At 36.2% G+C, this 17,902-nt stretch overlaps 2 protein-coding genes across 3 annotated transcripts in view; one reads left to right on the top strand and one right to left on the bottom strand.

The window, feature by feature from the left end:
* Positions 1-727: 727 nt before the first annotated feature.
* On the bottom strand, positions 728-17,144 carry LOC106074686 (kyphoscoliosis peptidase-like). 2 transcript variants are annotated; one of them, XM_056037868.1, is made up of 7 exons: positions 17,099-17,144; positions 13,079-13,212; positions 11,600-11,715; positions 9,654-9,770; positions 8,530-8,650; positions 2,556-2,759; positions 728-1,880 (listed from the first exon to the last, which is right to left on the bottom strand). In XM_056037868.1, the coding sequence occupies exons 3-7, from the start codon at positions 11,665-11,667 to the stop codon at positions 777-779; spliced, it is 1,614 nt and encodes a 537-aa protein (XP_055893843.1). In that variant the 5' UTR covers positions 11,668-11,715; positions 13,079-13,212; positions 17,099-17,144; the 3' UTR covers positions 728-776. The 2 variants fall into 2 exon arrangements, with proteins under 2 accessions (XP_055893843.1, XP_013090962.2); XM_013235508.2 differs by lacking the exons at positions 13,079-13,212; positions 17,099-17,144 and having other exon boundaries at positions 11,600-12,028.
* LOC106067310 (uncharacterized) overlaps positions 16,199-17,902 on the top strand; it is a 31,581-nt gene continuing 29,877 nt past the window's right edge. The window contains exon 1 of the mRNA XM_056037865.1: positions 16,199-16,358. The gene's annotated coding sequence lies outside the window, so the exon portion shown is untranslated. The remainder of the gene's footprint in view (positions 16,359-17,902) is intronic.

Here is a 17,902-nt window from a genome sequence, read left to right on the forward strand (position 1 = left end):
TAAAAAAAAAAAAAACCTGTCTGAACCACCGTTCTGTCTGGGAGAGACCCGAGTCAATGCCTATGTAAAACATTGCTATTTCCGATGCCTTTGGCACCTCAGACGCATGGGCTAGACATAGCCGAAGGCCGAGAACACCGGGAGCCTCCACCATTTTCCTTTGTTATACCAAGCTAACCGTGGGGGACTCGCCATTTATGTAACGGTCCCTGGAGGAACGGCGCATTGATTATCGACAGATTCGTAAGGGCTCTCTTTCAAATTCGCTCCGTGCAATGGGTTGACTCTCGCCTACCCGTGGACACCCCCACGGGAGTTTTGTGTTGCTACCCATTTAGCCTAACCACTTCCTCCAATGGTCGTTTCCACACGAGCGCCAAGATGAGGCAGAGTAGCTCGCTCGCGGCGCTCGTGCTGTGCATCCAAACTTTCATCATCTTGTTGCACTGACCATCATGTTTCTGCAGATGGTCGTAATGCTGGCGACACCTAAAGGAAGCGTCCTTTTGATGACAATATCAAATATATTGGTTCATTCGTCAAAAGCAACACTAAGATTATTTTTTTTAAATAAATGTCCAAGTGGTTGCCCCAGCTTATTACCATATCAACTATTGAGAGAGAGAGAGAGAGAGAGAGAGAGAGAGAGAGAGAAAGATTAATATTGTTATTCAAAATACAAGGGGAATAAGTCTTTAAAAAGTTTTTTTTTTTTATTGTCTTTATTACTTCCCTTTAAAATATGTTCGCACAGTATAGAATAGATTGAAATTTCTTTACATATATGTGCTGGTCATATCTACATCTATGACCACACTAAACTTATACAAGGCGTGCATGGAGGCGTCCAGACCAACTGTTCCGTATATATACACTGGCACTCCCACGCGTTTCGGCGTGTACTCGAGACTCCAAGTGTCCCCCTCATGACAATTTTCGCCACTCGTCTTGACCATCACCTCTCCTTCCACCTTTGCTTTGGTCAGCAGCATTGACCTGACCCTGAACATAGTTGTCTTATTGATCTCCAGCTCTCCCGTCAGTGGCTCCAGCAGCAAGGTCTGGTAACTCTGCGCGACGGGGTAGCTCCTGGGGTAAATAGCCTGGCCGAGAGACGGCTTCAGGGAGTGGATGAATAACTCCGTAACAGTACTGAAAGCCGAATTTTCGCACCCGTCACTCTCCTGCTTTTGCGCCTGCAGACTCAATCTGTAGAAACCTCTCTGACGCAGCTTGGCCATGATATGCACCACTCCTTCTGTGTACTGATTCAATGTTGACTGATTACTCTGAGGAGCTCTTTCCGTAATGTTATCCTCACTCCCAAACATCAATATACTTTTGGTCTGAACGAAGCCCGTCGTTGGCAGCTTTATATATATCTCACCACTCCTACAAGTCAGAATATCAAATCGAAATATCGCTTTGGTAAAACCATACTGCAACGCGTTTAAGCTCGCGCCCCAAACACCAAATAGTTCCGGCATTGCCACGAATTCATTATCTACTTGTTCTGCATGAAGACGATAAGTCATCACACTTCTGAAATCACCGCACTTCTTGGCCCCGTAAATTTTGAGGCAGTATTTTCCAATGTGTCTGGGTTTAACGAAAATGCGATATCCGAAATGTCCTGATCTGGTAGCCAGGATGCTGTTCTTCAGGACATTTCCGGACGGAACATCTGACAGAACTGCAGCCATGTTGACAAAGTGGGGCGCCGTGAACTCGAAAGTGTCTCCCATTTTGACAGTCACGTGATAACTGGAATGTGATATGAGCTCCACACTGTTGTTCAGAGCAAACGTCGTGGGAATGGCAGCTTTGCAGAAATCAGAAAATGAAATCGGCATCTCCAACATTTGAAGAGTTTCTTGAACCTGTCGATAATATAAGTTAATTTTTAAGTCACATTAATTTGTATTCAATACATAAATACAATGTTTGATATCAAACTCTCTTTTTGTTGTTGTTTTAAAGCTATGTTGCTAGAAAGTTTCTTTGGCCAACGATTAAAGATTGTCATGTGGGCAGCGCAATAATTCTAATTTAGCTTATACCGTTATCAGTGGTGCGGGTGGTGACTAACCTTCTCGAATTCGAGAATACCAATGGTACCGAGGGCGCGGTGGTTGAATGCGCTTAGCTTCCGAACCTGGGGTCCTGGGGTTCGAATCTCGGTGACGACTGGGATTTTGAATTTCGGGATTTTTAGGGTGCCCCTGAGTCCACCCAACTGTAATGGGTACCTGGCTTTAGTTTAGGAACGTAAAGACGGTTGGCCGTTGTGATGGCCACATGATACCCTGCTCGTTATCCGTTGGCCATAGAAACGGATGACCTTAACATCATCTGTCCCATAGATCGAAAGATCTGAAAAGGGGAAACTTTACTTTGTAAGGGCCTTCTAAAGTCTAAATACGGCCCTGAAGAGGAAATAAAGATATATAATATAGATACGATGCCTACAGATGAGCTAATACAATAGAAAATAGCTAATTAAAAAGTTAATTCTTTGTAGAAAAAAATTCAAGGTATTCTTTTGAAGGTCATACCTGAAGAGACAATGACCTCTGGCAAGCAAAGCGTTCTGTCGCTGTGTGGTGTAGCTTCTGATTGGACATACAGAGCGGGAAGTGTGTGAGGATAAACACATCAGGGTCAGTCAGAAAGTACATCTCAAGGGAATGGTCTTCCTCTTGACACTCTGCGTCCATATTACCGCCACCGCTTGCACAGTCAACAAATCGCCACTCATTCTGTGAAACATTTTTTAAACGTATAAAAAAAATGCAAGGAAAGAAACAACGATCAGGTCCAGTTGGTCCGAACAACGATCAGGTCAAGTTGGTCCGAACAACGATCAGGTCCAGTTGGTCCGAATAACATCGAATAGACTATAGCAGATGTTTTTATATAGCTAGTAGATATGAAGAAATACGAACATTTTCTATGAAATAAGCCTTTCACTGATCTTGGATCTTGTGTGTGTGGAGACACAATTAGTTTGTTAGGTTCGAACCCTGCCCGCTGCCATTCTCTGCCGTCCTACGGGATGTTTCGATAATAATCATTTCTGAAATAAGGTCTAGAACATCAAACAACGAAACAAAACACACGTTAATACATGGATACTCCAGAACACATCAACACACTTTAATACATCGATACTCTAGAACACATCAACACACGTTAATACATGGATACTCTAGAACACATCAACACACGTTAATACATGGATACTCTAGAACACATCAACACACGTTAATACATGGATACTCTAGAACACATCAACACACGTTAATACATGGATACTCTAGAACACATCAACACACGTTAATACATGGATACTCTAGAACACATCAACACACGTTAATACATGGATACTCTAGAACACATCAACACACGTTAATACATGGATACTCTAGAACACATCAACACACGTTAATACATGGATACTCTAGAACACATCAACACACGTTAATACATGGATACTCTAGAACACATCAACACACGTTAATACATGGATACTCTAGAACACATCAACACACGTTAATACATGGATACTCTAGAACACATCAACACACTTTAATACATGGATACTCTAGAACACATCAACACACTTTAATACACTAAAAGTGTACAACACAACAACACGTAATACAAAATACTTGTATTTATTACCTAGTGTTTCCAGCATTCGAGGCCGCAAGCCTAAGAGACAATTAACCAAAATGGAAAGACTTCTTCCAAAGGGCGATCCCCAACTGCTTTGTCCGTACGTTAACCATCAGTTAGATCAGCGGTTCTCAACCTTTTAAGCACGGCGACCCCTTTTTACAATCTCCCACTCTGCCGCGACCCCACCTCACAAGCACACACATACAGCAATAGAAGAATAGACAATAACAATCCATATTTTTGATGGTCTTAGGCGACTCCTGGCAAATCGTCAATCGACCCCCAAGGGGGTCGCGACCCATAGGTTGAAAACCCCTGTTAGATGGTCATTCCATCACACCCGTTAGATCAGTCATGTGTGTACATGTATGAACAATGCAATACTAATAACTACATGGTCAGACGGTCAACCACTACATCTCCGTCAGCAATACCATCGTCTCCTACTTTGTTGCAGCTAGGATTGGGTGGCTGCTGATAGTTTGTACGTCATAGCTTTTTGGGGATTCGTGTTCATCATCTTTCCTTTGTGTTCCTCGTGGAACATAAGGGCCCCAGTAAGAACACGCCACTCTCCACAGTTTTTTAATGGCTTCCCAGCTCTTTCCTGTCCTCTCGGCTTCATGTGGTACACTGCGCCGCCACGTTCTTTTTGGTCTTCCTCCACATCTTGAGCCATGAGGGTTTCATTCTAAGGCCTTTCTAGCTCTGCTGTTGGTATCTTGAGCCATGAGGGTTTCATTCTAAGGCCTTTCTAGCTCTGCTGTTGGTATCTTGAGCCATGAGGGTTTCATTCTAAGGCCTTTCTAGCTCTGCTGTTGGTATCTTGAGCCATGAGGGTTTCATTCTAAGGCCTTTCTAGCTCTGCTGTTGGTATCTTGAGCCATGAGGGTTTCATTCTAAGGCCTTTCTAGCTCTGCTGTTGGTATCTTGAGCCATGAGGGTTTCATTCTAAGGCCTTTCTAGCTCTGCTGTTGGTATCTTGAGCCATGAGGGTTTCATTCTAAGGCCTTTCTAGCTCTGCTGTTGGTATCTTGAGCCATGAGGGTTTCATTCTAAGGCCTTTCTAGCTCTGCTGTTGGTATCTTTAGCCATGAGGGTTTCATTCTAAGGCCTTTCTGGCTCTGCTGTTGGTATCTGCCATGAGGGTTTCATTCTAAGGCCTTTCTAGCTCTGCTGTTGGTATCTTGAGCCATGAGGGTTTCATTCTAAGGCCTTTCTGGCTCTGCTGTTGGTATCTTGAGCCATGAGGGTTTCATTCTAGCTCTGCTGTTGGTATCTTTTCTAATAGTATGACCAATCCATCTACACTTTCTCTCTAAGATCTGCACCTCTATAGTTCTATGTCCACCCATATATTTTCTATTTTGTATTCGTGTTGAAACTATTGAAATATTCATTGCTGACCAAACAGATGACCCTTAGGTGCACCTTTCTTCGTAGTATTTTTTAACGTGCGACTTGACCATAAAACAAGAAACAAAAAAAAAAGACTATTCCTCCTTTAAGAACCTCACGACTTTTTTCGTAAGTGCATTTAGTTTACTCAACTTCTGAATTAAAGATTTTGAACAAAAAAAAATAAATATTTGTTTAAAAAGACAATACATCTTTTATACAACTTACAGAGCCATTGTTTTTCTTGTAATAACCAATGAATGCTAGATTAAAAAACAATGAAATATTTTAAAACCGCCCCACCCCCTTTCCCCAGAGAGAGAGAATCCTGATTAAACGAATGTTTAGATCGACTACATTTTATAATAGTCCAATAATAACCCTTTAGACCTAGACTTAGAAGGCGATGCGTAAAATGTGTTTTACACTTTTGGATCAATAATGCCTTACATTCGGAGATGCCCGAACGCTATAGTCTTTTCAAGAACGCGATAGTCCTTTCAAAACCGATATTAGATCTAGACCTAGATTTAGTTTTTAGCCAAATTTATTTTATTTTACTTTGAAAAATTATAACGGTCAAACTAGAGTTTTCGTATGTGGCCAACAGGCTAGTAATTCTCTTCTCAGCGATATAGGCCTACATCAACTGTTAAACCAAGCAGTCGATGACCTCTGGAATTTCATTAAAAACCATCTTAAAAGCATAATAGAAAATCATATACCAACTAAATACACATCAAACAAAATAAATAAATGCTGGTTTAATAATAGACTAAAGAAGCTTTGTAAACAGAAGGAAAACCTCTATAGAAAATTTAAAGAAACTAATGCAGAAAGAGTTTACAAAAAGTATATAAAAATTAAACACTTAACCCAAAAAGTAAGCAGACAGCTGCAGAGTGAATACATAAACAATGTAATATCTAAAGATAACAACAAAAACCTATGGTCATACATTAAGTCTAAGAAAATGGAAACAACAGGCGTAGCGCCATTAAAAGATGAACATAACATAATACATAATGATAATGAAACTAAAGCAAACATTCTAAACAAATACTTTGCATCAGCATTCTCAGCCCCAGGAGACAAAGACATATTACTGAATTTGAACCAAGTAGACAACATAGAAGATATAGTAGTACAAGAAAATGGAATTCAAAAACTATTAGCCAACACCAAACCAAATAAAGCTTCTGGACCTGATGGTATTCCAGCTAGATTACTCAAAGAACTAAGTAATGAGCTAGCCCCAGTGTTCAAAATACTCTTTCAGGCTTCACTTAACCAGGGCAGAGTACCAAAGGACTGGAAAGAAGCTAATGTCACCCCCCTATTTAAAAAAGGAGAAAAATCTGACCCAGGGAACTACAGACCAGTATCACTTACCAGCATCACATGTAAAATCCTAGAACACATAATATGTAGCAACATCATAAACCACTTAGACAAACATAATGTCCTCACACCATACCAACATGGCTTTAGGAAATATAGATCATGTGAAACACAACTAATTGGACTAATTGATGATTTCTCAAAAGGTTTAGATAATAGTGAACAAATAGATGCTATCTTACTAGATTTTTCTAAGGCTTTTGACAAAGTTCACCACCATAGTTTGCTTAAAAAATTAAAATATTTCGGCATTAATGGTCCACTGCATCAGTGGATTAAAGACTTTCTGATAGGGAGAGAACAAACTGTAATAATAAATGGCTCTAAATCAACACCGATAACAGTAAACTCAGGTGTACCTCAAGGTACAGTCTTGGGTCCACTACTATTTTTAATTTACATAAATGATTTACCAAATTGCATTAGTTCAGGAACAAAAGTCAGATTATTTGCAGACGATTGCATAATATATAGAACAATAAAAACAACACAAGACACAGATATTTTACAAAGAGAATTAGATGAATTACAGAAATGGGAATCAAATTGGAGCATGTCTTTCCACCCAGAAAAATGTCAGTTGTTAAGAGTAACAAAAAAACTAAAACAAATTAATTCCACTTATCTTATTCATGGCAAACCAGTATCACAGACTAAAAACGCAAAATACCTAGGTGTTATAATAAATGAAAAACTATCATGGAATCCACATATTGATGAAACTACAAAAAAATCAAACAAAGCATTAGGATTTATTAAAAGAAATTTCTATAAATCAAATAAGAACATAAAACTAAAATGTTACTTAACCTTGGTTAGGCCAATAATAGAATATGCATCCTCCGTTTGGGACCCCTCAACTCAAGAAAACATTAAGAAACTGGAACAGACACAAAATAGAGCAGTGAGATTCATAACAAACGAATATTCACATTTGACTAGAGTAACACCTTTAGTAAAATCACTAAATTTAGAAAGCCTTCAGGACAGAAGGCTCAAAAGTAAAGTAGCAATCATACATAAAACACTGAACCATAATCTTCAAATACAAAAACAAAATTTAATAAAATACTCTGAAAGACACAAAGATAAAGGCACATTCCTCGTCCCATATGCTAGGACAAATTTGTACAAATACTCCTTCTTCCCTAGTGCTATTAGAGCATGGAATGGGTTGCCTGAGCTAGCCAGGAAAACCAGTGACTTGGCAGAATTTAAGTCATTGGTTAATATGCATGACTAAATGCATGACGCGTAGGACGTAATCATCTTCTTTTTTGAAGTAACGTCTGTATTATATAAGATAAGATAAAATTTCTAGAAAATCGTTAGAGCCGTTTTTGAGATACATCTCCAAGCTCCACCCACTCAGGTTCCACCATGAAGTTCTCAATTGAATGGAGGTATTGTCAGAAAAATAGAATATTTTTACCCATCCGCAATATCCCCTCCTCTCGAAAAAAAAATTCTGGGTAAGTGAAATTAAAAAATCACTTCAGATTTTATAATATTCTAATGTTAGATCTAGAGATCCAAACTTTGAAGTCGGGTGCGCAAAATGTTCCTGAACGTCTAGTTATTGATTAAACTCTTTAATTTATTAAACTCTTTAATTTATTAAACTCTTTAATTTATTAAACTCTTTAATGTATTAAACTTTTTAATGAATAGGGCCTACATGCGGGGATACCCGCTGGCGTATGTATGTTCGAGGCAAAGCTTGTCTAAACCTAATTTAATTTTAATGTTTCGAAACATTATCACGGTCAAACTAGACTTTTCCCAGTGTGGGCAATTAGGGCTATCTAGCAATTATTCTCCCAAAGATATGCACCAACTGCCAAATTTCTATGAGAATCGTTAGAGCCGTTTTCCAAAAACCGTGTCCAGAATTTTTGTTTCTGTTTGACCCAATGATGAATTTGCAGCTGAATAGAGGAATTTTAAGAAATAACAAATCTTCCGGGACTAATTGCCAATTATGCTGAATTCACTTTAATAAATCTGTCCTAAGTTAACCACAAAGTGAGCAGTAGACTGGTAGCCTACCTGGACTAACACTATACTCCAGACATGATTCGATGATGGAGGGTTGTCTTTAAAACTGTGGACATCGTCGTTTTGTGACTTGATAATGCCATGTATAAGAACACAAGGTACACTTAACAGCCTGTAGATAGGAGTATATCCAAGTGTAGCGCGTTGGTATAGTTTCTTATTTAACTATTTTCATATCTCTTATAAAATTATTACTAATATTTGAAGATTATTCCTTTACGTATTTTACAAATCATTTATAATAATTTAAAAAATGTATCAAAGATATATAGATATAAATACATAAGAAACATGTATTATATATATATATATCCACAACCCGAAAACATTTTGAAAAGAAGACTATTTAATAAACCTGTCAACTATAACTCGAAGAAAGAAATGTGTCTTTGAAACTTAATGGAGATTTTCACGATACACAAAGCAATGTCAATGACGATAAATTGAACGTCAAAATTGCCAACTAAATTGAAAGTTACACATAGAAGAGCTTACACATTTGATTCTGCAGTGTTAACAAGTAAACACCCACTTCTATGTAACTTAGAACAAAACACTTAGCTTATCAACACTTCCTATATTTTGTACACCTGATACACCAAAAAGGTTTCTTCCATGAAGGAAAATCTCCAATAGATCAAAATAGAAAGTAAGTGAAAAAAGCATTTTGAAATGTGTGGATCATTTGTGAAATCTTTTTTTTTTTAAATAGTTCATTTCTAAGTTAGATCTAATCTTTTCCCTTCAATTAAGTCTTGGTTTACCGAAAGTTTTAACATGGTTTCGTCCAAGTTTTCATAGCTGTTCATCAGTGATAAAGAAACAAAACATCCGAAATCAATAGGGATTTTCATTCATTAAAGCTTGTGTACCTTGTGATGCGTTGTAATTGTCTTAAGAATGGAGTCTAAGACTCTGTGAACTCTAAGCCTATGGAAGCTTGCCTCCTTTTGCTTGTTGGAGATAACTTCACTTAGCACTAGATCTATCTGTTTTATAATTCCATAGATTGTTGTATTTTTATCTTCTTTCAAATAATTTACCAGTTTTGAATTAGAATTAGCAATAGCAGTCCTGTAAAACGTTTTTTCTTGTGTATACTTAGTATTACTTACTGACACATGTAATGAAAGAGAATGTTGATCTCCAGCGCTGAGCCTTGCCTTTGACTTAATACTTCCAGCAGGGAGAATTTAGAGACTTCAACTGTAGTGTCAGGAGAAATTTTACAGCTATACGTGAAAGAAAAAGAACAGCATTTCTACAGAAATTGTCTATAATGTATTTCTTACTTACGTATTTACCTCGCTGACGTTTCTAAGTAGACTACATTTTAGGGGTCTGCGAAAGGTTATTTTATGAAACCCATAAATAACTTGTTTTTTTTTATGTCAAATATTCAAGTGCCAAATGTTCATAATCCATCTTTTTTTTTTTAATTTAAAGAAGAATAAATTATAATGTGTGCTTCAAGAGACAAGGGAGTGTCAAAGACCGAGAATGAAATCTCCTATCATTTGATCTTCTTCTGATTCACTGCCAGAGGCACACAGTCAGATTGTCTTTATAACCGATGCAAAAACAACCCTCCAAAGCCTGCAAAACTCTGATTCCTCATATATTAAAAATCTTAGAACAGCACTTACAAAGCTCAACAACAACAGCAAAAAAACTGTAATTCAATGGATACCAGCTCATATAGAACTAGAAGGAAATGAGAAGGCTGACACACTCGCCAAGAGTGGGAGAACTAACACACTAATAAACTCTGCACTCTATCCAAAAGAATTGAAGAAATTAATCGTAAATAAAATAAATGAGAAATGGACGAGCTCTCATCCAAATCACAAGAAAGATGACGCTTACTATAAGCTATCCCGACAAGACCAACGTCTAATCTTTCGACTCAGGACCGGACACAACAGAATGCGACAACACATGTACCGGAAGCTCAAAATTGGAACCAGTGAAATCTGCCCATGTGGAGTATCACCAGAGAATGCAGACCACGTCCTCCAAAACTGCTCTCTATACCAAGAGGCCCGTATAAGACATTGGCCCCCAAATCACCCCAATAGAAAGGAAACTATATGGAGAGCTCCCTGATTTGGAAACCACTGCGCAGTTCATCTCATGTATTGGTCTACTCATCTGAACACGCCAACATAACAATGAGAACGAAGAAGAAGAAGAGGAAGACTTTCAGAGGTCACTGTTTGGTCGTGCGCTTTTTCTTCGGAACTGTCTTGATGATGCTGGGTTCGAATCCTACCCACAGGCACCCCCTGCTGTAATGCTAAGACGTAGCCTAATAATCTTTCTTTCTGAAGTAAAGTTTTCAAAACTTGAAAGCCATTGTCGAATTGAAATTTAATGCGCGTATATATAGCGTATATGTGAGTTACGTGTGTTTGTTTGTTTTTTTAATATTTAGAAAAAAAACAGCTACTTTTATTGAAAATAAAAATAAAGTGAGAGCAACTGTCTCAAATGTTCCCAGCCTCTAAGTGTGCACATATCCATTAAGAGCGATTTTGTTTTATATTACAATCATTGTTAAAACAATTTTGGGGCAGAGAAATACGAGTTAACCCTAACCTATGGCTTCAGTGACGAAGGCAAAAATTCCTTTCTCTTGTGTTTCAAAGCCAATTTTTTACTCCTCGGGAATAAGGAATGGGGAGATAAATTGTAAGAAAACAATCTTCAACATTGTAAATAAAAGTTAGTCAACCAGGGCTAATCTTGCCTAATGAAAAACAGAGAATAAACAAATATGCCCTCACATAAGTGGCTTTAGGCGTTCTAACCTTATATGTGATTTAATAAAGGTGTCTACATCGACAGCGAGCATTAAGGAAGGGTCCCAGATTGCAGATGCCATACACAACAGTAGTAGAAATAAGGGTCAAAATACAACGGCGCCTGGTGATTACAGATGTCCGACCTGTGACAGCAGCTGTGTTATCAAGGATCGGCCTCTTAAGTGACACAATAAGTTGCAAAGGGAAAAGAACATCTCACGAGACAAAAAATGTCACAGAGCCTAAATGTGACTTACCCGATATGTGACAGCACCCAAATGTAGACAGTCCGCACTGTGTTTAAACTTGTATTGCACGTTGGCATGAGATACGTGAGTAAGTTGTCAATGTTTGTGGTCACCTCTGGAGGAGCCTGTCAAATCAGACACTTTGACAACAAATCTTAACCTTCTTTTGTGTTTGTCTGGTCCGGAAGCGAGTTTTGGTTTATTTCAAAGAGGTTAAAATGTCGTAAGCTTATTTACTGTAGACAAATGGAGTTCAGTTTTTGATCATTTATGCTTATTTCTATTACGTTATTGGGTCTTCTATCACGCTGCAGCTCCTATTTCTACGCCAGGGTATGTAGTAAATGTGGTCGGACTGGCGACGTGATCTTCTAATTAACCTTTGGAAACAGATGACATTTTGACATAAGGCTTGTTTAGCTCTGCACTCAACCTCCCGAATCCCATGTAAAACAAAATGTGTATATTAACTTAGTATGTCTCTATTACAGATTGTTCATTAGATGTGGCACATTACTATTAACGTTCACTAATAGTCCATGACGAAAAAAAAATTATTTTAAGGCTAACCTTGAATTTTGATCCTGAACCTGTTAGCTGCAGTTTGACAATGAGTTTGTTGAGTGATTTCTTATTTGTTTTAGTGTATTTATGTGTTTATTTCTACGAGTGTACCCTAACCCAATGTTCTAATAGTCCTCAGCGGCAAGAAACTAAAGTTAAAATACAAGAAAATCTAGTCCAGATATTTTTCTGATTTAAAACATAATTATAGGTTTGCGGCTGAAATGTAAATCTCACATATGCCAAAATAACTTTCTTTTTTACGGAAAAACCTCCTTAACATGTATTTTGGTTGTATCTGCTGAATGATTTCAATGACCTGAAATATATTGACCCGTGCAGTTGTACCGACCGCACTTTGTTGATAAACATCACTACTTAGAAATTAGAAAGTCTGTCTGTATGTTCATTTGAATATTTGAATGAATTATTCGTTATAAATAGTATCAACAAGACGAGGATCAAGACGAAAAGAGTGATCTCGGGAACTATTAAACCATTTGTAAGGGTGTTAATTTTATGTGTGCGTGTTTGTATTGGCTGATAAATTCTGAGGCAACCATAAGTAAATTAAGGTTGATGCAAATAAAGGGGGTAAATGGCTTTTGAAAGTCTGTTGAAGTCGGCGATGAGAGACATAACCAGGTGTGTTTGTTGTATGGCGTAAATATTAGCTTGAAGTGTATACAAGTATTAAATGTTTAATATCGTTCAATATCTTGCTATTTTATTTGTGTCTCTACTTGTTTCTACGTTGAAATAGAAAGCTGTATAAATCTTTTTATCAAAATCAAGTTGTTGTTAGTTTTTGCTTTGTTTGCGAAAGATGTTTTCAAAAGTTATACTCAAAGGAATGGGGAATGGAATTATTTCTTGAATAATTAAACAGTTTGGCTAGATTTACATTAACAACAAATTTCTTACATTCCTTGCGTGGAGATCAATCGATTCGAAACTGTCCACTAAAGATAAAAGTTGTTTCTTCTTGGTGATGTCTTGCAGGAAAAGTTCAGCATTGCTGCTTCGTTTACTGCCGATATCACTTTTCACATCCTCTCCTAATTAAAATCAATTAATTTTTTTTAAATTATCGTATGAAAATTGTGTCTTTGTTGATTGAAAACACATTAATAAAAAGATAGTTTTTAAGAACAAGACCTTAAAACAAAAAGAAAAAGGTGCTTGCTTAAAAATGTAATAATCAAATGAACAATAAAAATATAATAAATTATAATTAGGCCTACCTATATCAACTATTTTTTGGAGACGATTAGTATTTGTAGAACTTTCTGAAATCTTTGTAGGCTTGCCAAAAGATTTTCCCATTTTTGCAAAGATTTGAATTATTTTTCATTAGCAACTGTTTGTATATTTTTACATTTATTAAAGCAAATATCTGATTTATTTTCGGACATACTTTAAAAACAAATTAGAACTAGAGTTCTACGTTTTAGACTATTGAATGGACAAGTTATAAATTTTCCTGTAGACATATGTGAATTTTTATAGCTAAGGTTCTCACATCGTTAAAAAAAATATTAACTGATTATATATATATATATTTGTAGAATTTTCATTAAAAAAAAAAGAAGTCAAAAAAAGGTAACTTCCTGAAGTAGAAAGGGGTGCGGGTATTGCACACGAAACCCATGACTTTGCGTATTGTATAAGTCAGGGCTAATGTAGTGATTACATCCCTGTACAGCATACTTCATACGAGTCAGTTTGAACATCAATTGAAAATGATAAGATGCACTTTAAAGGCAAAATGTACAATAATTGCCTCAATATAACAGGAATGAGTGTATTTCAGTTATCAATAGATGCCCGTAATACATTAAATAAGGAGGAAATTTAAAAAAAACAACAACATAATATTTTGGGGCTACAAGGCGACAAAACGTCAACCTCTGTGAACTACAGCACTGTCAATCAATTAGAGAAGTGTCACGATGGAGTGACTTCTGTACGTTCATAACATATCAGTCTCAGCATCCCAAACTTAGGTTTCAATTTATCAAATTATGATGTCAAGCAGGCCATGTCTGTTAAGGTCGTAAGGAAAGATTTTTGGGGAACTTTTATCTATAAATTGATTGTAATACAAATCTATTTCTTTTTTTTTTAATTAATATCATTTTGAAATTACATTTTTGGTATAAAGTTCTAGGCCTAAATGTAATCTCTCTCTCCTTCAACAATAAACAACATTGTGGGCATTCATGTATAAAAACTTTATTCAAATCGAACAGAGACATTGTTTAACACACTTTACACAATCTCTCTGACTGGAAATAGTTGGCTGTATATCACACTGACTGACCCTAAATGACTTTTTGAAAGAATAATATGTGCATAAGCTTAGGCCCTATGTAACAAACATATGACATTTATCTACCTCTAACCATGTATGATGGTAGCCTATCCTCTTTCCAAATACTAGCTTATACAAAAATAGCATGTTTCCTCATCTTCCTGATTTTTTTCTATATCACTTGTAGCCTGACATTTGGAAAACCTACATGTCTATAAGGTAGTTGAACTTTTTTTTTGTCCGAGGTTGTTATATTTTATTTGAGAGATAAATTATCTATAGTCTATGTTGTTATGACAATAAATCCATCTCCAATGTGATGGATGATTTTAATATTTAAAAACTCACTGAAGGTTTCGCCTTCTGTTCGCTAAGAGTTGACAACTTTGAGAAACAAACAGATAAAAGGAAAGTAACAGCTTGAGCTAAATATAGATTAATGTTGTTTTCTTTAATAAGATAAACATTTTTATTTCAAAAAGCTTTCGAACTTATTATGTAGGCTTTCATAAACAGTATTCCATGTTTATAGACATATCTATAATTTTGTTGACTGGAATGTTATGTCATTTTCTACCTTAATCTGAAAACAAGCAAGGCTTTGGTTGATCATTTAGACCAAGTGATTCTGTAATCAAAGGTTAAGTCGTAGATATATAAATACTTTTGTGGCCTGGAATTGTTTCATTATTAACAACCTCGTTCTGTGAATATAGAAGTCTTTAGGCTTATGATGCAGAAATAAACTATTTCAAATCGTGTGACTTATTGTTACCTACAAATTAAACCCACTCGATCAGTTGTCTCATATTTTAGTCTTCATTGATAAGTTTACTTGAAAAAAAAAAAAAGGCATCGAAAATTAGCTGGTTAAACAGTTATCCCACTCAAAGGTTCAGAGAGTGAAATCCAGTGCTGCCACTGCTCTGCCGATATGAACAATTTAATGAACTACTTTATTTTCGTGTAGTTTATTACGGATTTAGTTAAGACAAGGGAAACAACTTTGAACCAACGCTAGATTGTGTGACGCTTTTTAATTTACTTTCTAGTTTAGTCTAGTTTTCTAGAAAGTTTACTTATTCACAGAAGGCATTTATCTTGAACTAAACTTTTATTGATTTATAGAAAGGGGAACTATACTTTTTCTTTACTTGGTTTTAGACACTAATTATATTAGATAATAGATAGATATAGATGATAATCTTAAATGTTAGTCTGATTCCAGCGGGGTTATCTTATTTCAAAGCTAGGTAATGTCAGCTGCAAAACCAGATGTGGCGATATATAGATGTTATACATAAGCTCGAAATTACGCTCTACGCGTATCCATGAATTAATCTTGTCGTGAATGTTAATTAGAGACTTAAAGTCTACCCATTCAGGCAACCCATTCCATTCCATGCTCTAATGACGCTAGAGAAGAAGGAGTAGGTGTACGAATGTGTCCAAGCATACGGAATACGTAATGTGTCTTGTTTGCAATAAGCAGTATAGAATTATTTATGTTTAGTAAAATGGATCGAACTGTTTCATTAGTATTTATTAAAACAATTTAACGCATTACATTTTTTTTCATATCCTTATTTGAATTCAACTTTCATTCAAACCAAAAACTCTATTCTCAAACCAACCAACGAGATAACGTCTAAATTAAGTACAGGAAACAGGGATCGTGTAAGGTCAGCGCGACTGTGGAAAGCGAGGCGCGAGGCATTTAAATAGACGCCTGACGTTCAGTGAAAAAAACATTGAGTGTGCCAGCGGTTTTGACGTTTCTATGACATTTTTATCTTAAGTGACCAATTTAAAAGTTAAAAAGAGAAAAACAATAACTTCGCCTCACTTTATATCTAAAACTCAGGAATGTACACAGAGACTTAAAGAAGCGTAAGTAATTTTTTTTTTCATTTTCTTTGCTAATTTCAAAAAAAGTGCACAAAATATTAAAAAACCCAGACCAAAGATAGTTCTCAAAAGCATAAAGCCCTCTCTAACAAAACACAATAGTCACCAGACATAATGAATACGATTATAAATTAGATAGCCTTTTTGAAATCCATTCATTTTATACAATCGTGCAGTTTCTGTATTAATTCTTAACAACTTGTAGGCCTACCATGTATGTCAAAAATAAGTTACGTGATACATTGACCACGTGCATTTTAAAATCAGGTCAAAGATAAGCCCATTCTTTGGTCTATAATATTTTTATACCTTAAAAAAATGTGTCAGTTCAAAGGTGAAAGTTTGTTTCCCACCTAGAGATTACATTCGACGTCTAAAATTGTTGTTAAGATAATGTCCTTATTTACTTCAGCCTCAAAAGATAAGATGATCAAATATCGTTTTTTTTTTAACAGCATTCAATGACATTTGAAAAAAAAGTATAGCTCCTCCTTCGTGATCGAAGATGAGCACATTTCTCATTTCCTATGGACTCGAAGATGGCTGTAAAGTCCAATCCTCGCTATATGTCTACACTTTTTTTTTTCTTTACGTAAAACGATGTTGACAGCGAAGGGGGTAAAAAGGTTAACGCCGGTAGAATAGGTTGAAATCGACTATATCATACATATAGTTTATTTTAATTGTAAGTAAATATATCTGTTTAATTGCATGGATTTTACCTTGTCTCTTTTGTTGGCTACTCTAATCCTGGCAAAGATAGAAGAGAGACCGCGCTGTAGTTCACGGACCAATCACTGTACTGGACCAGGTGAGGGGGGTGGGGGTGGAAGAAGGTGTCCGTGCAGCCTTTTCTAAAGCAATTTTTTTTTAAGTTGTTAAAGTCTGAATTCGAACTCGAGCCACCACGATGGAAGGCCGGCGTGTTTTCCACTCAGCTATTCAAGTACTTATAAAAATTATATCCTCATATAAGGTACGATATTGGTAAGCTGAATTATTATATCTGACGTGTGGTCAAGTCTGTTTCTATACTTTGACGTTGTTGCAACGTAATAAGAGAAACCTGCTTTACACAAATAGGTTGTAGGAATAAGAACTAAAATAACAATAGCTGGTTTGGAAACATTATGGAGCTCTTCAGTCAAACTGGGCAAAAAATCATGTAATGTTAGAGATTATATCTTTGTGCTTCGGATTAAATCAATCAGATTTTCCCATTGACTTGCACTCAACTGTACCGGTTTAGTGGAAAACGGATTCCTAGCCCATGAATCATGGAGGATATATTGCAAAATAGAGTTGGTTTCAATAAATATAAGTTTCATAAACATTTATTGGAAATGTATTAATAATGTTTAAAATGTAATCCATTCAAAAGACTCAGTCAACTGATGTAATCCAATTTTTTTTTCATAAGGTTTAATTTTTTCTCTAGTATTCCTTTTAATGATAATTTAAATTCAATTAAGTAATTGCTAGATATGGAAGTTTTATCTACTATGAGGATTTGTCAAAACAAAATG

This window comes from Biomphalaria glabrata, chromosome 8, assembly GCF_947242115.1.
Source record: "Biomphalaria glabrata chromosome 8, xgBioGlab47.1, whole genome shotgun sequence".
NCBI lineage: Eukaryota > Metazoa > Mollusca > Gastropoda > Planorbidae > Biomphalaria > Biomphalaria glabrata.

Coding starts and splice junctions, on each gene's coding strand:
- LOC106074686 (XM_056037868.1), bottom strand. CDS start 11,667: ATGCCAACGTGCAATACAAGTTTAAACACAGTGCGGACTGTCTACATT. Junction 8,651..9,653: donor CTCTTTCATTACATGTGTCA/GTAAGTAATACT, acceptor TCCTATCTACAG/GCTGTTAAGTGTACCTTGTG. Junction 2,760..8,529: donor GGAGTATAGTGTTAGTCCAG/GTAGGCTACCAG, acceptor AATGTTTCACAG/AATGAGTGGCGATTTGTTGA.